The sequence below is a fragment of the Nannospalax galili genome, unplaced genomic scaffold, assembly GCF_000622305.1.
Source record: "Nannospalax galili isolate Female #2095 unplaced genomic scaffold, S.galili_v1.0 scaffold95, whole genome shotgun sequence".
NCBI lineage: Eukaryota > Metazoa > Chordata > Mammalia > Rodentia > Spalacidae > Nannospalax > Nannospalax galili.
The window spans coordinates 551952-574249 of record NW_008342393.1 but is presented as its reverse complement, the minus strand read 5'-3'; the positions used below and the strand labels follow the sequence as shown (position 1 = coordinate 574249).

Sequence of the window (22298 nt, the reverse complement as noted above, 5' to 3'; positions counted from 1 at the left end):
GGTGTGGTTTTTTCCCTGGGAACTTGAGTTCACATAATCAATCTTATAGAACCGTCAGCACAGGTCTGGGAGATTTTCTGGGAACTTCATTCACAGTTTCCCCTGTTGGCCAAGCATCACATTTTTGCACAGGTAGAAGCCAAATTACGTTTAATGCTCCAGGGTCCTACTTTTTAAAAATTAAATTTACTGATTTATTTGTTTATGTATTTGCAAGTGTGTGTGTGTGTGTGTGTGTGTGTGTGTGTGTGTGCATGTGCCAAAGCATGTGTATTGAGGGCAGAGAACAACCTGTGTGAGTTGATTCTCTCTTTCCATCATGTAAGTCTTGAAGATCAAACTCAGATTGTCAAGCTTGGTAGCAAGCATGGCTATCTCCTTAGCCATCTGGTTGACCTAATGTGGTTTCTTTTTTAATGTGAATCCTTTTCAAAGGTATGTCTTTATTTTATGTATTAAAATTCCTAGTCCCTGTGTCTATACCTCCAGCAAAAACTCTTTTGGCTCTAGCATTTGACTAATTTTTCTGAAAATACCAGAAATCTTGTTGCCATTGGAGATATTGTTTTTATATAATTTGGATAAAAAGGACCAACTCAAAATGTTTGGGTATCCCTAATTAAAGTGACTTGATTAAAAGTTACTCCAAAGTAGGCAGAAGTCTGGATATATGGCTTCCCAGAATCTTCCAGATCTAATGGTAGATGTGCATCATCTGGAATTTGAGCTCACCAAGTTACTCCTGTAAACTAGAGTTTGTGTGCTTGGAAGGTATAATAGGTCCCACCCTGGAGCAGATGGTCATCAGGACAGACTATGCTGTGACAGGAAAGACAGGAAGCTAGAATAGATTGACAGTTACAGACAGGAACTTGTTGTATATACCATGTATAATATCAATAGCAACTCAGTAAGCCAGTTGGTTGAACTGAGCTAATAGTTTTCCTTTTTTTCCTAATAAGAAGAACCCTAGGTGTTTGGTTTTAAAATAAAAGTACCCCTCTCCCCCAATGGATTTTCTTTTTGGAAGATTAAAACAGTTCTCTCCCATTCTAAAAATTGGAATTTGAAAATCCAAATTAAGAAAGTAAAAAATAATGAATTGTTTTGGTCTTTTGAGACAGGGTCTCCCTGTAGCCCCAGCTGTCCTGGTACCCTTTATGTTTACCAGACTGGCCTTGATTTCACAGATATCCACCTGCATCTGCCTCCTGAATGCTGGGATTAAAGATGTGTGCCACCAAGCCCAGCTAATTTCTTTTTTAATCAAAGTTTTGCAATTTTCATACAATATAATTTGATAATAGTTAGAACCCCTCCCCATCCCCACCTCCCCTTATTGTCTCTATGCCAATTTAACCTTTATTTAATTTAATATTTAATATATAGATATGTATAATAAGGCCTATGGAGTCTAATTTGTGTCTCCAAATGTCCTTCAGTATATGTCCATCCTCTGGATCTGATTAACCTACAAAGAGTCCCATGCTTGAAAGAGACTGTCTCTGCCCTTCCCAGTAGCCATCTGTTGTCATAGCTTCCTTAGATGGGGTTGGAGCTTCTTACCCACTTCCTCATGTCCATGTTGGGATTTTTTCTGTTTTGAGCTTGCATGGGACTTGTGCATGCTGTCACCATTACTGTGAGCTAATATGAGTAACTGACCAGCTGTCTAGAAAACTGTTTCCTTGTGGTCATCTACTACTTCTGGCTCTTACAATTGTTCTGTCTCCTCTACTGCAATAATCACCGAGCCTTGGGGCAGGGGGCAGAAGTTTGCTATAGATGTCCTATTTGCGGATAAGCACTCTGAAGACTCTTGTTCTCTGCACTTTGGCCAGTTGTGGGTTTCTGTATTAATCACCATCTGTTGCATAAGGAAACTTCTCCAGTGAGAGTTGAGAGATGCATTCATCTATGACTATAATAATAAGTCATTAAGAGTCAGTTTAATATGATAACTATTTAGTAGAAAGCTAGTATTAGGCTCTCCCCTATGTCCTGTGACCTGTCTAACCTCAGGTTCCTAAGCCTGATATCAGGTATGGGCTCCAGCCTAGGAAGTGGAACTTAAATCCAATTAAAGAGTGGTTGGTTAGTCTCATAATATTTGTGCCACTATTGCACTAGTGGGCATATCTTTCCAGACTAGTTGCTATTGTAGTTTGCAGGAGTCACATCTAGGTAAGGATGATGTAGAATTATATAGCACCTTCTGGTAGAATTATATAGCACCTTCCAGCACTATGAATGCTAGCCAGTAGACATGACACTCTGAAGTCAGCACCACCTTGATTTCTCCTTGTTTGTTCTACAGCTCATGTATATAGTGTCTTCAGCAATAGGGTCTTACCATCAGTAACCAAGAGCAGAGGCAATGGCCAATATTGTTTGAGGGTTCATGGGACCCCTGGTCAACAATTTCTAGAGAGGGAGTTCATTCCGGGCAATGAGGTTTTCTTTATTAGCCTATGATGCCTAGAAAGGGCAATGTCACTCTGTTACAGGATAACTCCTTTTAATTTCTTTTTATGATGTATATGTATATACCTTAAGAAGTTTCTACAGTGGTAGGTTTCCATATGGCTTTTTCTAAAAGCCTTTAGTATTATTTCTACCTCCCTATACTCCGTCCTCTACCCTGCCCTCCCTTTCCCTCCCCTGTTTAACACTTCCCGCTCTAATGTTCTCCTTTTCTCTTTATATCACTATATTCTACCACCTCTTCCAGGAACCTCCCCACCCACCCATGGCCGTTTGTTAGTTTCTTGACATCTCTGAATTTTCAAATTGAAACATGCATATCTAAGATTTCAAAGCTAACATCCAGCTATGAGAGAGAACATGTGGTGTTTGTCTCTCTGAGTCTGGGTTACCACACTCAGGATAATTGTTTTTAGGAATGTTATCAGAGGAATGTTGAAGTCAGTTATTTGGGGTTCTCAGTTGTTGGTGTAGTTGAAGATGAGTGTCACCAGTTTTTCTGAAATTCATAGAAGGTATTGGCACACATTTGACATGACAACCATTAATCCAAGAGTTTATCTCTTGAGGTTTTGCAACGGGAGATGGTTTGGAAGTGTCTGCTGAGGTCTTTTCCATACAGGTTGAAGTGATGTGGTGTCTTTTCCAATGGATGAAATCACTGGTTTTAGCTCTCATTAACTTCTTTATCTCTCTAGAACTCACTATATAGACTCTGCAACCAATTCTGATTTTTTAGATATTTTTTTTAATGCCCTGAGTAATAGTTCCATTGTTTCCTTCTAGCAGGGATGACTCATGCCATTGATGATCCATTTTCATAGAATGTTCATTAATATTTTATAAGGAGCTAACTGATGTCTCTCCAAATGAGCAAATCTCAGGTGTAGGAGAACAAATGGATGCATCTTTGGCTCGGGAAGCTGAAAGCTTTAGTCAGTTCTGATGGTTGAGTTTTGTGTATTGCCATTTGTTCATTTAATCATCAGTTTAGGGGCTGGAGAGATTGCTCAGTGGTTAAGAACACTGGTTGTTCTGCAGAAGACCTGGGCTCGAATCCTAGCACCCATATAGTAGCTAACAACTCTCTGTAACTCTAGTCCCAGGGGACCCGACAGTCTCTTCTGACCTCCAAGGGCATTGCACATCACGGGTACACTTGCCCACATGCAGGCAATACATGCATATGCATAAAATAAAAAAAAATAAAATACTTTTTAAAAATCATCAGTTGCTGGGCATGGTGACACATGCCTTTAATCCCAGCACTTGGGAGCAGAGGTGGATCTCTGTGAGTTCAAGTCCAGCCTGGTCTACAAAGTGAGTTCCAGGACAGCTAGGGCTACAGAGAGACCCTGTCTCAAAAAGACTAAAAAAAATCATCAATTTAGAGACTGAAGAACATACGAAAATTTTATAAGTTTTATAAATCAGCCCAAATTTTATAAATCGGCTTAAATATTGTAAATATTTGTCCAGTGAGATGGGCTTTACAGTATAATTTAGTTGTTCACTTAATAGCAATTACTTAATTACTATGTAATCAGTAATTTGCTAAATAACTAAGTAGGACTAGTTCTTTTTTTCTCTGAGCCAGGGTCTCACTATGTAGCCCAGGCTAGCCTTAAACTCACAGAGATTAAAGGCATATACCACTATGCCCAATAGTTTCTCTTTATTTGTTTTTATTTTATGTGTATATTTTGCCTGCATGTATGTAGGTACACCATGTGTGTGTGGTACCCTTAGAGTCTAGAAGTGGGAGTTGGGATTCCTTTGATCTGGAGTTACAGATAGTTGTGACTTACCATGTGGGTGCTGGGAACCAAACCCAGGTCTTCTGGAAGAGCAGACAGTGGTCTTAATTGTGGAGCCATTTCTCCAGCACCAGAATCATTCTTTCTAACAGAAGTATTCTTACTCCCAAAGAGTGGCTTTCCAACAAGGGAAAGAATTCAACCTAAGGGGGAAAACATACAAATATGATATTAAGACATATTTAGGGCTGGGGAGATGGTTCAGCAGGTAAAAGTGAAGACTCAAAAGCCTGACAACATGAGTTCAATCCCTGGGCTTAAACATCACATAGGGTTTTTCCTTTTTAATTTTTTTTCTTGGTCTTTTTGAGACACGATCTCCCTGTAGCTCCAGTTGGCCTGAAATTTGCTATGTAGACCAGGCTGGCCTTGAACTCAGAGATCCTTCTGTCTGTGCCTCCTGAGTGCTGGGATTAAATGTGTTTGCCACCATGCTCGACTTCACATAGGGTTTTTAAATGAGAAAAATTAAACAAATTGAGCTTTTGAAAAAAAAGATATTTACGTCTTTATGTTGGATGCATTTGAATAAAATCTAATCACCATGTTTCAAATGGCTCATTCAGCACAGGAATAAAAAACAAAAAACAAAAGAACACTTTGTTCTGTAAGCAAGTTTTTATAAATGTAAAACTTCATTGCTGTAAATAGCTAGTTTTTTGTTTTACATCAGCATATTTAACTTTGACCTAAGTAAGTTTTAATGACCTTAAACCTTTGCCCTGTGTATTATCTTTAAGCTTTATCTTTCTCCTTTAACCCTCTAGTTCTGTCCTCATCTTTCCTTTTCCATTTTGGAAAAACCCTTTACTTTAAGACTAACTCTTATTTTATCACACAAAGCCATTTCTCATCTAAAAACATTTCCTAGTCAGGTTTGGTTGTACAGGCCTATAATCCCAACTACTTGAGAGGCTAAGGCAAGAGGGTCACAAATTCAGCGTATCCCTTTCACATGCTAGATAGTTCCTTTCTGTCTTATTTTTCTTTATAAAATTTCTGGGGCTGGGCGTAGTGGCACACGCCTTTAATCCCAGCACTCAGGAGGCAGAAGCAGGCAGATCTTTGTGAGTTCAAGGCCAGCCTGGTCTACATAGTAAGTTCCAGGACAGCTGGGGCCACAGGGAGACCCTGTCTCAAAAACAACCCCCCCCCAAATACCCAAAACACCACAGTCAAAGTGTATTAACAGTCTTGGAAGCATTTCTATTTTCTTTTTCCCTTAAGTCTTAAAAATTTATTATTATTATTAATAATATTTTTTGTGTGTGTGTGTGTGTGTGTGTGTGTGTGTGTGTGTGATGTGTGCCAAGGATGCCTCAGGGCTTGTGTGGAGGTCAGAGAACAATTTTGTGGAGCTGATTCTCTTCTTCCACTTTTGTGTGTGATCCAGGGATTGGATTCAGGTTGCCAGGTTTACATGGCAAGTGCCTTTATCTGATGCGCCATCTCCCCATAGCCCCAGCTGGCCTGGAACTCACTATGTAGACCAGGCTGGCCTCGAACTCACAGAGATCCACCTGCCTCTGCCTCCCAAGTGCTCGGATTAAAGGTGTGTGCCACCACACCCTGCTCCTTTCTATTTTTTTTAACCAACACATTTAAATGAACTAAGTTGTTAGATTTGTTAAAATCCTGTTTTAAAGGCACTTAGGCTGGGTGTGGTGGCAAACACAAGTCTTCCCAAGAACCAGCCTGTCCCCTCCAGCAATAAGGACTTCTTGAAGAATCGAAACACAAGGATCAACCAGATATTGGTCAACACCTTGACCAAGATTGCTTAATTAGTGTACCTCTTGTTCCCTGTCCCCAATTCTGAGCTATGACTATGTTGACTGTCTGATTGAGTGATTGATTGCTTGATCACACTTGTGTATGTGGAGGTCAGAGGACAACTTGTGGGAATTGGTTTTCTCTTTCCACCATGTGAGATCTGAGCTCTGGTATTCACCATGTGGCTCCTGGGCATTGAAGCCGGGTTATTAGCCTTATTGGCAAGTGTTTTCACCACTAATTCATCTCACCAGCTGGTGAGCCACAGCTTTTCCCCTAAAATTCCTGTTACACTAAGAACTAAAAGGAATTTAAGTTAATATAAGTGGTCACTTATAAGACAATTTGGTACCATGTAAAACTCTATCATCTATCATCTATCTATCATCTATCTATCTATCTATCTATCTATCTATCTATCATCTATCTATCATCCATCTATCTATCTAGTTATCTATCATGTATGTATGTATGTATGTATGTATGTACCATCTAACCATCCATAAAGCTAGACCAATGGGCAAATGAAGGCCAGCCTGGCCTAGGTGAGACTCTGTCTCAAAAACCAAGAAACAAACCAAAACAAAAACCCAGATGGAATATCAAATAGTTTTTCTCTAAGCACTTTCTACTTCCTTGAATTTCTGTTTCTCATTTTGGTATCTTATTTTTCTTTCTTTTCTAAAAATTTCAAAGTTGGCAAGCGTGCCTTTAATCCTAGCTCTTGGGAGACAGAGGCAGGCAGAGCTCTGTGAGATCAAGGCCAGCCTGGTCTACATAGTGAGTTCCAGGCCAGCTAGAGAACTTGTCTAAAACAAACAAACAAACAAACAATTCCAACCTTCTTTGCTGGCTGGTGGGATTTGAATTTATGCTTTGGATCAGATTCATGTGCTGTTCTTGGGAGGATCCCTCTTTGAGGGAGACCTGAGTTGGTTTGCTCCCATTGTCTTGGGCTTATCTTGAATGCTTCCAAGAACATGCAGGGGCTCTAGATACCAGGTGATTGCTTGATTGCTGGGCTAAGCAATGCCTGCCTTTAATCCTAGCACTTGGGAGGCAGAGGCAAGTGGATGTCTGTCTGTCTGTCTGTCTCTCTCTGAGTTCAAGGCCAGCCTGGTCTGCACACCTGTCCCTCCAAAACAAAGCAAACAAGCAAAAAAAGTCACTGGGTGACAACCTTTGTATGTGTCTTTCCAGTTGAGTCAAGAATGTTCCTTCCAACCCAGGCATAAGGAATACTGTTTAGGGCTTCCCTGTGAGGCCAGTGCATGTCCTGGGGAGTTTCCTCCTGACATCTCCACCCTGCTGGGCTGCAGGGGATAAGTGTTTCTTACCCTGAGTATCTTTATGATCAGATGCTCATAGAATTCCTAAACTAAAAGAGGCAAGCTTGCAATAAGCAGGGAAAGGAGACAGAAAAAACAAAACAGAACAAAACAAAAAACCAAAAATAGACACTGGGTAAAGGCATGCACCCCGACACTTAGTACAAGGCAAGAGTTTTGAGTGCTGTATGCCTGCTCTTGTGAGGGCCTTCTCCTCCTCTTCCTTTTCCTTCTCTTCCTCTTTATTTTTTCTTCCTCCCCACTTCCCTCCCCTCCCCTCCCCTCACTCTCCTCTCTTTTCCTCTCTCCTTTCCTTCCTTCCTCCTCCCTCTCTGATGAAGACTTGGGACTACATACTAAGCAAGTCCTCTACTACTGAGCCTTCCCCCATCCTCCATCCTATTTTTTTGTTTGTGTATGTATTTGCATATGTGTGTCTGAGTACATGTGTACATCTGTGTCAGTGCCCGTGGAGGCCAGAGGTTGATGTTGAGTGTTTTCTTGGATTGTGCTGTACCTTATATATTGAGGCAGGGTCTTCCACTTGAACCCAGAGCTCTCAGATTTGGCTAGTCTATGCTCTGGGGATCTTGTGTCTGCCTCCTGAGTGCTGCCACACCCACCCAACATTTATGTGAGTGCTTGAGATCTGAGTTCTGGTCCTCACAGTTGCATGGCAAGTGCTTTACCCACCAAGCCATCCCCCAGCATCCCCATCAAGCTCTTTTTTTTTTTTCAGTCTCTCTTTTTGAGACAGGGTCTCCCTGTAGCCCCAGCTGTCCTGGAACTCACTATGTAGACCAGGCTGGCCTAGAACTCACAGAGATCCGCCTGCCTCTGCCTCCCGAGTGCTGGGATAAAAGGCATGTCCTACCATGCCCGGCTCCATCATGTTCTTAAAAGGCAAATTCTTGCCCCCAGCTTCCTCTTTCCTGTTTCTCTTTGTCCTATGGGTTAAGAATAGGGTAAGATGGGGCTGGAGAGATGGCTCAGTGGTTAAGAACACTGACTGTTCTTGCAGAAGACCCAGGTTCAAATCCCAGCATCCACATGGCAGCTAACAGCTGTCTGTAACTCCAGTTCCAGGGGATCCAACAGCCTCTTCTATCTTCTGGCATTGCATGACACGGGTGTACTTACCTACATGCAGGCAATACACACATACACATAAAATAATAAAATATTTTAAAAAAATAAAATAATAGCCAGGCATGGTGGCACACACCTTTAATCCCAACACTCGGGAGGCAGAGGCAGGCAGATCTCTGTGAGTTCTAGGCCAGCCTGGTCTACATAGTGAGTTCCAGGACAGCTGGGGCTACAGGGAGACTCTGTCTCAAAAAGACCAAAAAACAAAAAAAAAGGGGTAAGAATACTTTGTGTGCATGAGTGTGGGTGCGGTATGTAAGCGTGTGTATACACATATACGGGTGTGGGGTCACTCCCTCTCCTTGTGGGTTGTTGGCCACCGCTCCACGAGGACAAAGGGAGCAGAAGCGATGAATGGAGTCAGGACGGCCAGTGAGCACTGATGGAAGAAAGCCCTTCCGGGGAGGCAGGTTCAGTGATGCAAACAGCTCCAGATTTAGTGAAACAGCTCAGTTTATTCAGTGGGGATTAGGGAAAATATAGTGTGGAGGCAGTAGCCAATGCTTCAGCTGATAGGTGCTCATAGTATGCTTTATTTACATGTGGCAGTAGGCTCCTATTATCGATTATTGGACAATGTCTAATTATCATATAGAAAAAACCTGGGGTAGTTTTTACTCCAGGTAACTATGCCAAAGGTCATGTTCCAAATAAGGTGAGGCATCTGTGCTTGGTGGCACTTTCCAGGTAAGTCAGGAAGAGAGCAGGAGGCCCCCTGCTGAGAAGGGGAGTCCTTCCATATAGCACTGAGCCCCTTAGAGCTATCTGGACATGGAGGACTACAACCCTAGTGGGTTGACCCTGTGGAAAAACATATGGGTACATACTTGTTAGTGTGTGTGTATACACGTGTGCCTGAATGTGAATGTTGAGGTCAGAGGTTAACATCGGGCGTTTTTTTTTTTTTTTTCTCGATTGTTCTCCACCTTTTAAAATTCTGCATCCTGAGTGCTGGGATCAAAGGCATGCGCCACCATGCTGGGCTCTTTCACCTTTATTTTTTGAGACAGGCTCTCAATGAACCTGAAGTCCATCCATTTGGTTAGACTGCTGGTCAAATTGCTTCAGGGGTCCACTTGTCTCTGCCCCCTTCCAGTGCTGGAGTTACAGACATGCACCACCATTCCCAGCTGTCAACATGGGATGTGAATCCGAATCCAGGCCTTTATGCTTGTATGATGAAACTTCACAGACAACCATTTTCCCAGCCTCAAGAGTAGATTTTAGTTTTGCTTTTTGGAGGTTTAATTTTTAACTAGTTGAAAAAAAACCCTGAAGAATATTTCAAGATTTGAAAATGGCCTGGAATTCAAACTTTAATGTCCAGGATTATGGTTTTATTGAAGCACAGCATAGCCCTGTTCCCTTTCGGAGTATGCTCCAGATGGAATAAACAGGCTTACATCCAAAAATATTTTTTTAGTGTATGTATGTGAGTTCAGGTGCTCATGTGCCAACATATGTGTGTGTAGAGGTCAGAGAACAACTTTTTTGAGTCATTTCTGTCCTACCATCTTGCTGAGCCAGGGTCTCTCTTGTGACTACTGTGCTGTGTACTCCATGCTAGTTGACCCAAGAGCTTCTGGGTGATCGCCCAGTCTCTGCCTTCTACCTCAGTGTGGGAGGACTGGGATTATAAATGTGCATCAAGGCGTCTAGCTTTTTTAATGTGGAGTCAGGGGATCAAAATCAGGTAGTTGGTCATGTGTGGCAAGCACTTTCACCTGCTGAGCTGGGTCACCAGCCCACACACTTGTATTTTTGTAAACATTGTCACAACTGCCAACATTTTCCTGGGTAGTGGCCAGTCATGAAAGTATGCAGAGCATTTCATGTGATGAATCAGTGTCCTGACAGAAAGCAGAGTCACAATCTAGCTTCATCATAGAACAGATTTTGCCTGTTCTGTTCTATCTCAGTGTCTGGAGTATAGTGGGGGCTTGAAAAGTGCTTCTCTGTCTCTGTCTCTGTCTCTCTTTCTCTGTCTTGAGACAAGGTCTCACCATGTCTCACCTTGGCTGGCCTAGAACTTGATATGTAGACCAGATAGCTGTTTTTCTCCCTCCCTCCCTCCCTCCCTCCCTCCCTCCCTTCCTTTTTTTTATTTTTTATTTTTATCTTTTTGAGTCAGGGTCCCCTTGTAGCCCAGCTGGCCTGGATTCGCTATGGAGACCAGGGTGACCTTAAACTCACAGGGATCTGCCTGCCTCTGCTTCCTGAGTACTGGGATGCCCAGCTCAGATAAGTGTTTCTTATGTTTTTGTATGTTTGTGGTTTTATTATTGGGTTCTTTCTTTCTTTTTAAATTTTATTACATTTATTTGTGTGTGTGTGTGTGTGTGTGTGTGTGTGTGTGGTATGCCATAGAGTACCCATGTAGAAGTCATGTAAGGGGAGAGGTCAGCTCTCTCCTTCAACTGTTTGGTCTCTGAGATTGAATGCAGATTATTAGGATTGGTGGCAAGCATCTTTACCTGTGGAGCCATTTCCCTTCCTCTCCCCTCCCTCTCTCCTCCCCTTCTTTCCCTCCCTCCCTCCCTCCCTCCCTTCTTCCTTTCTTTCTTCCTTCCTTCCTTCCTTTCTGGATAGGGTCTTATGAATCCCAGGCTAGCCTCAAATTCCCTATATAGCTGAAGATGACCTTGAACTTCTGATGGATCCTTTTGCCTCCAGCTCTGTAGCGCTGGATTTATAGGTGTGTGCCACCACACCAGAGCTGGGGATCAAACCTGGAGGTTTGGCCATGCCAGGCAAGCACTTTATCTGAGCTATATTCCCAGCCTTATTTTTTTTTTTAAAGATTTTCATTTTGTATTTTAAAAAATTTATGTGTATATATATACGTGTCTGTGTGTGGGTATGTGCACTTGAATTTCAGGTACCTGAAGAGGTGCCAGATCCCCCAGGAGCTGGTGTTACACATGGTTGTGAGATGCCTGACATGGTTGTTGGGAATTAAACTCAGGTCCTCTGGATGAACAATACAAATTCTTAATCGCGGAGTCCTCCAACCCCTGTTTTATTTTTGTTTGTTTTTGAGATAGGGTTTCATTATTTAGGCCAGGCTAGCCTTGAACTTGAGATCTTCCTAGCTCTGCCTCCCTAGTGCTGGATGGCTGTGTCCCATGCCTAGCAGTGAATACTTCTTGAGTGGGGACTGACTCTTGTGCTGCATGGCAACCTGCAGTCCGAAGGACCCTGGGTTTGTGACCTTGTCTAGGTGTCAGTGACAATGCACAAGGCATCAGAGGCCCTATTGTGGTGACTGGGTTCAGGTCACTGACAATGGGAGTGCAGAATGCTAAGTCACAAGGGGTGAGTGGCCCAGGCCACCCTATCTTGATGAGTGGCCTTGAGCCTACTAGGCAAAGCAAGTGGTTTCTTGAGGTCAAGGTCTATAGGCAACTTGACCTGAGTTGGCCTTGCTAGGTCCTCTGAGGATGCAAAGCAAAGGACCCCAGTGATCCTGTCCCCTTACCCTTCAAGGACAAGTTGGAAGTCGGGCCTGGTCTCAGCTGCATGGCACAGTTGTTTTGGAAGTTTCCCCTCACAGATGTCAGTCCCCCCCAGTTCCCAGTCACGTCTTATAGAGACTGAGTCATGGGTCAATGATGACGGTGGGCATGTGGAGGGTGCAGCAGGGCCCATTGATCAAGGTCTGAGACATCTTCCCTACTAATCAACAGTTAATTAAATCTCCAATGAGGAGGTGGTGATTAATGGATAGTCTGCTTGCCCTGTAATTGGGGCATGGATTTGGAGAGAGCACTAAGATGCATAAGGTGGACTTGTGAGGAGGGGGAGGCTGGCTCCTGGTCCACACTGAAGGACTCCCTCAGGTTCAGCTTGCTTTGACACACCGAATCTTGGCCTTCCTTCATGCCTTCTAGTTTCTCCATCTTTTCTCCTCTCCTCTTATCTGTCCTCAGACCTTGTGTTTCCCAAGGCAGGGGACTGGGGGCAGTGTCTGGGGATCAAGGATTCCTCTGCACTTTTCACAAGCTCCTTTATCTCTCTGTCTGGAGTCAGTGCACTAGCACCTCCCTGTCCCTGTCCCTTTTAGTCTGCAGAGTCTTTGTCTAGGCTCTGACCTCTATGATCATGGCTGTCCTAACCAGTGCCTATGTTGCCCTCTCCTGAGTCCCTGTCCTGTCTTGTCTTTCCATAGCCTTTGGCTTTCTACAGGGTAGTAAAATTATTTTACTTCTGCTGTCTCCTCTCCAAATGAGACACAAGCACTTCTCTCTGAACCTGTTCTGGGAACTTTAAAGACTGGGGATCACTAAGGATTTGGTCCCACTCTCCTCTGAAATGTCAGGGTCCTGAAGGACAGAGGCTGTGCCTTGACCTTCATATGTGGACTCCCTAAGAATGGTCTTTCTCCTTCCTTCAAGGGTGGGGCCTATGCCCCTTTGTCCTGATGTCATCTTCTGACTCCATGCTCAGCAAGGAGCTTTGGTGCTTCTTGGGTTGCGTGGGGCTCATGGGACCCACCTGGCTGATAAGGATCCATTTCCGGAGAGTGCAGATGACTGAACCCATAAAAAGGTGATTGAAGGAGCCCCGGATGCCCCAGCTCAGGTGAGTTCTAAAAATAGTACTCATAGCCATCTGTCCTGGAGAGTGGAGGGGCTGGCCTGTAACCAGGAGCCTGGGCGAGATGGCTCCTGCCTCCATGAGCTGGAAGTATTGGAGGCTCTGGCCGGACTAGGAAGAGAGAACTGGAAAGGTCTTTATGGGGTATTCCTTGACAACCCTCTCTTCTTGATGAAGCAGGTGGGTCTGATGGGGTTGATGGTCTGGGGTTCTTCCCCTACTCAGGCTCTTGGAGTGAGTGGTGGCCCTAGACTTAGCCTTTCATCCCCTGCTTCCACATGCACCTCCTAAGCCTCAAGGTTGTTCCAGGTGCTGAGCCTGTCTCCCTCAGGATTGAGGGAGCCTCTTCCTGAGATCTGTCAACCCTTTTTTTTTTTTTTTCTGTTTGAACAATGGGTGACCCCTCAGAGCTTCAGTTTTTTCACCTGGAAAATGGGTACACCCTGAGCATTGATGTGTAAGAAGTATTACACAGTGCAAAATAGGTACTTAAGAAATACCAGTTGAGGGTGGAGAGATGGCTCAGTGGTTAAGAGCACTGGCTGCTCTTGCAGAGGACCCGAATTTGATTCCCAGCTCTCACATGGCAGCTAACAACCGTCTGTAACTCCAGTTTCAGGGGATCCGTTGCCCTCTTCTGACCTCTGCAGGCATTGTATGACATGGTGCACTTACACACATGTGCTTACATATACACATACACATAAAATAAAAACAAAAAAAGTAACAGTCTTTGACTCTCTTCTTCCCTCATTAGCCCTAGAGCCCAGTGATGGCTGTAATGGGCTAGGGACAGTCACAAGAGCTGGTACCACTTAGCTTCAGAGGCATCTGAAGGTGGGGCTCTGCCTTGGGAGGGTGCTCTATGTCAGGTGTGCACAGCTGGTCCCAGGTCTGTCTGTTTCAGGCTGGAAAGCACAGGTGGCTGATGCAGCTGCTTCTAGAAAGGGACTGGCTTTTGTTTCCTCCTGTCTCTCTTTCAATGGATAGAGGACATGAGAGAATGTCCAGAGAGGCCACAGCCTACAGCCTCAGAACATCATAATCCCTTCAGGAGTCAAGGTCACATGCCCCCCTCCCCCCTGCTAGAATTAGAAAGTCTTCCCCCATAGGTGTGGTCGGGCCTGGGCCCTTCTCCAAGGTGCTGCCAAACAGAAGCTGGAAAGGGCTGCTTCTTAGAAAGAATTGTCACAAGTCTCACAGGCTGAAGGAATCCTGTCTCCCCTTTCTCCATCCCTTTCTAAGAACAGGCTAGGGAAGATGAAATCTCATCCCTGGCCTTGCCCCAGGAGTCTGGATTCACTTCCTTGCGGGATCCGCGTGAGTGAACATGGAGTTCAGGCAAAGCACCCCTCCAGAGGGACCCTGAGCCCGAGGAGACAGCCGCCCCCTCAGCTCCTGCAAGGTGGAGACATCACCTCCCGGCTGGGTGTGAAGTCAGCGACTGGCAGGGGTGGAGAAGGGAGGGAGGAGGCAGGCCCTCCCCTGCTGACTCCCCTCCCCTGGACTCCCCCTCCCTTTCCTGGAGGGATATAAGTCCCGCGGCCTGTAGCGGTCCAGCCAAGACTCCTCGCCTTCCAACTCCTGCTCATCTCGCTTCAGGAGCTGTCGCTGTGAGTGACTGGGGCCCAGGAATTGTCTGGTACCTAGCTGTTTTTGTGGGGAAACTGAGGCCGGGGTGGTGGAAACTGGGCCTGAATGGCTGGAAGCTGGATGGGCAGAGTGCCTCCAAGGTGAGGAGAAGCCTGGACCAGCAGGATTTTCTTTCCTTATCTACCTCTTTGGGCAGCAGCGGGAATGCGGAGGCAGGCAGGGCTTATGGCTCTCTGACAGATGAGGAAACTGAGGCCAGAGATGTCCGGGAAGAAACGGCGAGCCAGAGGCTGAGACGAATAGGTCATCGGGATATGGACCTGACGGCCGCTGCAGCCTCTCACCGTCGAGGGTCGAGGCTCAGGATGACACTCTCTAATGCCCCCTTCCTAGATGGTGACCGTGCGCAGGCCGTGGCCCGCCCTGGCCGCAGTGCTGCTGGCCCTGCTCGCCTGCCTGGGAGCGCTGGTTGACGCCTACCCCTCCAAACCCGAGGCTCCGGGGGATGATGCCTCCCCGGAGGAGCTGAGTCGCTACTATGCCTCCCTGCGCCACTACCTCAACCTGGTCACCCGACAGAGGTGAGCGCATGAGCGGGAGGGACCCTGCCCCTTGGGGTGGGGGGCGCCCTCCGCCCAGCTCCACCTGGAGACTGACCACGCCCCTTTGTGGCCCTGACCCCAGGTATGGAAAACGCGACATCCAGGAGGCTCTGTTCTCTAAACTGCTCTTCCCCAATGACAGCGAGGACCTCCCCGTCAGGTCTCGGTAAAAATGTCCCCCTGACCACACATGTTCCCTGGGGAGTGGCCTGGCCCCCATTACTTACAAGTCTCCCCTAGTGCTGCCACCCCCACCCCCATTCAATTCTTGTCCTTTTCTTCTTGCAGGCCAGAAGGTGCCTACCCATGGTGAAGATCCCCAAGGACTCCAGCGAGATGTGCTAACTACACTAACTTCATTTGCATGTTTGGTTTTGTGTGCCGACCCTCTGCCCAAATCTTGGTGTCCTGGGCGCCAGGGCTGGAGGGCTATGTGTGTTAATTTCCCAGTCTCCAAATAAAGAGCAAATGTCACAGAAACTGCACGTCCGTGTTTGTATGTTCATCCTTTTCACCTTCCTGGAGGTGAGAGTGGAGAGTTGGAGGCACCTGGGCTGGAGGAAAAACTGGTACCTAGGATAAACAGCACCCAGGATGAGGCAGGGGCAGGATGAGGGAGCTCAACCCAGACACTTCAGCCTGGGGCTGGAGAGTGCCCAAAAGACCTGGGGAGGAACTGGAGAGCGGCGTGGGAAAGCAGGTGGAGGGGATTCTTGAAAATTGGGCAGGGTGGAGAGGAGTTTGAGGGTGGCTAGGGGAAAGGGCTAGGCACCATCCCTGATGTCAGAGTGGGGTAGAGTTCCCATGTCCAGCTATGGGGCCTGGATATGAGGATGGGATCTAGGTTGGGACTGTAGAGGAGAAGGACTTTGAGGGGACACTGGAGAGCTGGCTCAGCTTTAAGAGTGCTTGCTGCTCTTTCAGGGGACCAGAATGTGATTCCCAGCACCTTTCTGGCAGCTCACAACTGCCTATAACTCCAGCTCCAGGGGATTCAATGCTCTCTGAAGGCATTGCACTCACATGCATGAACTGACACAGACACACAAATATACACATAATTGAGAATAAAGGCAAATCTTATAAAAAGAGGCATTTGAGGGGTGACATGGGTGCACTGGGTGAAGAGGTAGGTCACTTTCCCATTCTCTGAGTAGGAGGAGCAGTGGGGGTGTGGAGGTCTTCATTCCCTCATCAGCAGCCAGAATTCCCCACCTTGCAGAATACATGCTCACTGTCACTAACTGCCCCCCACCCCTGGCCCCGGACAGTTTAGTGGTTAAACTGTAGCTTAACCTGAGTCCTCTGCCATTTTGATTGGCCCTGACCTGTGCTCTTTCTGCCCTTTCTGGCCACCTGGCTATCATGTGTTCATTAAGAAGTCCATCTATATTTCTGTGTCCTGTCCCCCTTCTAGGTCTGGGGGCCCTCTTGAGGAAAGTATGTGTCCCTTCTTCTGTCTAGGTTTCTAGGTGAGCGGGCCTGCCTGAGCAGGTAGCTGGGGAATCAGGGAAGGGGATCTGGTTGAAGCCAAGGCCCCAAAAGCAGAGGCAGGAAGGCTGGATGGAACCACTCTGTGTGTGGGGGGGGGGCAGGCAGGAGCAGGGGCAGGGGTGAAAAGACTCTAACAGCTGCAGAAGGACTCTCTTGTGACATCACCAGCACAGGGGACCATTGTGCTCCCACATCGACTTTCCCAGGGCTGCCCTTCAGCATCACAGGGCCAGAAAGGAGAAGGGGAGTAGACAAGGTCAGGGACCTGGGTATGTCACAGATTGTTCGGATTCTGATGCTCCATCTACCCTGCCTACACAGCCCTTTCCCTCTCTCCTGCATGGAAAACACCTCCTGCTCAGTGGTTACCTCCTAAAAACTGTTCCTGGATTCTCAGGGTAGAGTTAGTCTCTCTGCTTCCTCTCCCACCAGCATTGCCATTTTCCCAGACCCCTCCCCCACCCCAATGTACTCTGTTTTCCTCCTCTGCCTCAAACTTGCAGTGGCTGTCTTGATCTTAGGTTCATCATGCAGCTGAGGTGCAAAGGGCTGGGTTTCTGGGTGCTGGTGTTCATGGGCCCTTGTCTGATGTTCTGCCTAGGGTAGATGAGGTCAGTTTGAGGTTAATGAAGGCAAGAGACCTGGTGTGAATCATGTGTGGCCACAGACAGTTTGTGCTCAGGTGACATGTCCAGTTGGTCATTAGTGATATGGGTTCCCTTCCTGTTCACTCAGAGGAGTTGTAAGCAGGTGTGTAATCTGCTGCTGATCAATTCAACCAATGTAAGAGCTAGAGGGAATGTACATGTAAGAAAAACAACAACAAGAGTTCCCTTTCAAAACACACTTCTTTTTGGTCTTTTGAGACAGGGTCTTTCTGTAGCCCCAACTGGCCTGGAACTCATTATGTAGACCAGGCTGGTCTGGACCGCACAGAGATCTGCCTGTCTCTGCCTCTTGAGTGCTGGGTTTAAAGGCGTGTGCCACCACGCCTGGCCACCAAAAACCACTTCTTTATTTAAAAAAAAATCTATTTATTATGGTTGTTTATGATATTTGTGTCAAGAGAATAATTTTGTAGAGTCAAGTCTCTGTTTCTACCTTTACTTGAGCTCCAGGGATTGAACTCAGGTCCTCAGGCTTAAACTGTTGGGCAGCAGGCCCTTTTACCCACTAAGCCATCTCGCTGGCCCCAATCATCACTTCTTTATGTGGTAGACCATTAGATATGTGTTTTACACTAGGATATTGATCTGTATTGTCAAGAGAATAATTTTGTAGAGTCAAGTCTCTGTTTCTACCTTTACTTGAGCTCCAGGGATTGAACTCAGGTCCTCAGGCTTAAACTGTTGGGCAGCAGGCCCTTTTACCCACTAAGCCATCTCGCTGGCCCCAATCATCACTTCTTTATGTGGTAGACCATTAGATATGTGTTTTACACTAGGATATTGATCTGTATTGATTTGAGGCTCTCTCTCTCTCTCTCTCTCTCTTGTGTGTGTGTGTGTGTGTGTGTGTGTGTGTGTGTGTGTTGGGGGGTGTTGGGCATGGAACCAGGGCCACACACACACATACACACACACACACACACACACACACACACACACTAGACAAGCACTGCACCATTGAGATATGTTCCCATACCTTAGATATCTTTAAAAACAGAATTAGCAGTGACTTAAGGCAAATTTCTCTCTTCTATAAAAAATTTTAAAAATGTTTTATTTATTTATGAATATTTTGTCTGCATGTATGTAAGTGCACCACATGCATGCAGTACCCTTGGAGGCCAGAAGAGGGTGTTGAATTCACTGGAACTGAAATTACAGATGGTTGTTAGCCACCATGTGGGTTCTGGGAACTGAACCCAGGTCCTCTACAAGAACACCCAGTGCACTTAACCACTGAGCCATTTCTTCACCTTCATCTCTTGTATAAAATTAGAGGGGCATCTGGGATGTTGGTAATGCTGTTCCAAGAAGACTTTAGAGGGCCCAGACTCCTACATTATAGCCTCCCTGAACCTTATTCTACAAGCTTAAAGATGGCTTACCATCACCAGATCTGTGTCCTAGCTAGTGGCAAGAGATGTCAGGGGAAAGGGCAGGCATTCTGGTTGCTATCTTGTGTAGCAAATCACCTTAAGGTCCTAGCTGAAAGCAACAGTTCACTTCACTCATGCATCTATAGCTCTGTGTTGGGAAGGGCTGGCTAGGAATCTGTCTGGAGTCTCAGAGATAGTTTCTGTCACAGACTGTCTGTGTTGTGGCCATTCAAAGGCTCCTCTAGACTGATGCCTGAGATTGCTCACGGACATGTCAGACCAGTGGGCTCTTAGTTGGAAGTTTAACTGGAGCTGTTGTCCATAGATAGTGCCTACATTTGACCTCCCTAGAGTGAAACTCTCAGGCAACTGGACTCACATGGTGCTGGCTGTCCTCAGAGTGGGTATTCCAAGAAGACCAGGAAGAGATTTTACTGCTGCATAGTAGTTTACTCCTTATCTTCAGGGGACATATTCTGAGTCTCCCAGTGGGAACTGTGAGACTGTGGATAATACTTAACTCTAATGTCTGCACTATATTTTCCCAATACATACACACACACACATGAACATATACATATACATACAAACAAAAGTTTAACTTCTAGATTAGGCACAGCAAGAAATTAAAGCAATAACAAAACACAAAACAGTCATCACAATATTCTAATAAAAGTTCTGTGAATGTGGTTTGTCAAAATAGTCTACTGGGGGCCTGGGGATGTGGGCTGGTTGGTAGAGTGCTTGTCTAGCAAACATGAAGCCCTCATGTTCTAGTTTGTTTCTCTATTGCTGTGATATACCACTGACAAACCCCAACCACCTTGGGAACAAGAGGGTTTATTTCACCTTACAGCTTACAGTTCATCATGGAGGGAGCTAGGGCAGGAGCTCAGGCAGGCACTGAATCAGGGGGCATGGAAGAATGCTGTTTACTGACTTGTTTCCCCCTGGCTTACTCAGCTACTTTTCTTATACAGTCCAGGCCCTCCTGCTCAGGGATGGTACCACCCATAGAGGTCTGGGCTCTGCTACATCAATTAGTGGTGAAGAAAATGCCCCACAGACATGGACATAGGCCGATACATTGGAGGAATTCTTTAGACGAGGCTCTCTCTTTCCAGGTGTGTCAAGTTAATAACTAAAGCTAACCAGCACACCTGGTTCTATCCCCAGTGCCTCATAAACTGAGTGCGATGGTGAATGTTTGTAATTCTAGCACTTGGGAGGTGGAGGCAGGAGGATCAAAAGTTCAGTCATCCTCAGCTACATAGTGAGGCCAGATATATGGGACTCTGTCTCAAAAAAAAAAGCCTGTGGTACTATAATATATACATCCTTTTGGTAATTATGTGAGGTGATCCAGTGTGAATTGGATCAAATGGATGAAATGGGTGAATGGTTTGGGAATTGTGAAGTAATGCTAGGCTACTACATAAGCATTACTTGAACATAAGCTCTGTGATCCCTCCATTCAGTCTGATAATCCAAAGAGCTACTAAGAGACTAATGAGGAGGCAGTGTATACAGAGCATGGAAACAGAATAATTCACATCTGGGACAGGATGGGTTGGGATGGTGCAAGATTCCATCATGCTACTGTGGAGGACTTGTGATTTAAAATTTATGAATCTTTTATTCTGAAGTTTTCCATTATTATTTTTGGGCCAGAGTTGACTGCAGGTAACAGAAGTCATAGAAAAATCAAATCATTGACAAGCTAGGACTATTGTGAAAGTTTTCTGGACTTTCATCAAAATCCCACTGGGTGGTTTAAAAAGTCTTTAATTAATTAATTAATTAATTAGAGACAGGGTCTCCCTGTAGCCTCAGATGGCCTGGTCTGGAACTCATTATATAGCCTGAGTTGGCCTCTACCTCACAGAGAAACACCTGCCTCTGTCTCCCAAATCCTGGGCTTCCTCCCCTGCCCCCAACAACTGGCTCAGAATAATGCTCTTAGCCATGAACTATGGTCTAAGTGAAGGCAAGTATGCACCATCTTTGCCACCAAGTACTGGGATTAAAGGGGTGCATCAGCATGCCTGGCCCACTGGGTGTTTTAAAGTACTGTTCTGGAGACCAGAAATCTGAAGCCATGGTGTGCAGTTGGGTGTCTTTCCCTGTGTCTCTTCATAGTCTTGTCTCTATGAATGCCCGTCTTTGTATTCAAAAGGATACTGGTCATCTTTTTTGAATATTTGATTTTTAATTATGTGTATGTGTGTGCATGTGTATATGTGCATGAGTGTAGGTACCCACAGGGGCCAGAAGAGGAAGTCAGATCCCCTGGACCAGGAGTTACAGGCAGTTGTGAGCTTCCCAATGTGGTGCTAGGAACCAAACTCAGCATGCTGGATAGCTTTAGTGTCAACTTGACACACCTGGGTTGAGGGAGCCTCAATTGGAGAATTGCCTTCATTGGACTGGCCTGTGGTCATGTCCATGGGGCACCTTCTTGATTGTTGAGCGATGTGGGAAGGCCCAGACCCACTCCTGTGAGTGGTGCCACCCCTGGGCAAGTGGGCATGTGTGTCATAAGAAAGCAGGCTGAGCAGGGGCTAGGAGAGCAAGCCAGTAAGCAGCATTCCTCTATGGTCTGGGCTCCAGCTCCTGCCTCCAGGTTCTTTCCCTGAGTTCCTACCTTGGGCTCCCTGATGAACTGTGACCTGGGAGATGTAAGCTAAATAAACCCTTTCCTCCTCAAGTTGGTACTGGTCAGAGTATTTTGTCATAGCAATGAAGAAACAAACTAGAACACTCAGGTCCTCTGGAAGAGCATCAAGAGCTCTCAACTGCTACCCCACGTCTCCAGCCCCAATACTGGTCATCTTAGGACACTGGTCCTACTGAATCATGGGCAGATGGAACCCCCAGAGACATATGTAGGCAGGGCCTACATTCTAAATTAGTGAAGTGAATAGCTCCTGAGGAAATGGGACAAGGGGCTTAAGGTATGTGGGCTGATGTCACAGCTATCCTTGTTATAGGACAGAGTTCGTAAAAAAATCACCAACACCACTTTAAGAAAAGTAGCAAGGTAAATTTTAATTTTCGACCGGCCGGCAGCCGGGCTATCTCGGGAATAGAAGCAGCCCTGATGATTGTCAGATCAGAGTTTTTATAGGATATAAGAAATATTATTCAAACAGGACATTTGTGAACCAATCAGGTTTGTACAACATAGCAGAACTTTGAATCTATTAATCAACAACCAATCATACAGACAAGTGATACAGTCATATAACTTGGCAATCAACTTTGTAATTTTAAAATTAGTCAACTCCCTAGCCATAACAAGTACAGTAAGAAAGCTGAACTCAGCAGTTACCAGGTGACCCAAGATAGCAAGTGGATTACAGAGGCAAAAACAATGTATAATGTCTGGAATTAGCACATTCCATGATTCATGGCTAGG

At 45.6% G+C, this 22298-nt stretch overlaps 1 protein-coding gene and 1 non-coding gene across 2 annotated transcripts; one reads left to right on the top strand and one right to left on the bottom strand.

The window, feature by feature from the left end:
• The first annotated feature begins 14672 nt into the window (after nucleotides 1-14672).
• On the top strand, nucleotides 14673-15813 carry Pyy (peptide YY). The gene is made up of 4 exons (XM_008838152.3): nucleotides 14673-14760; nucleotides 15134-15321; nucleotides 15425-15508; nucleotides 15631-15813. The coding sequence occupies exons 2-4, from the start codon at nucleotides 15134-15136 to the stop codon at nucleotides 15653-15655; spliced, it is 297 nt and encodes a 98-aa protein (XP_008836374.1). The 5' UTR covers nucleotides 14673-14760; the 3' UTR covers nucleotides 15656-15813.
• Nucleotides 15814-20819: 5006 nt separating this feature from the next.
• On the bottom strand, nucleotides 20820-20892 carry LOC115071304. Its single transcript, XR_003850400.1, has one exon. It is a non-coding gene; the product is annotated as a small nucleolar RNA SNORD103/SNORD85 (small nucleolar RNA).
• Between the last annotated feature and the right edge of the window lie 1406 nt (nucleotides 20893-22298).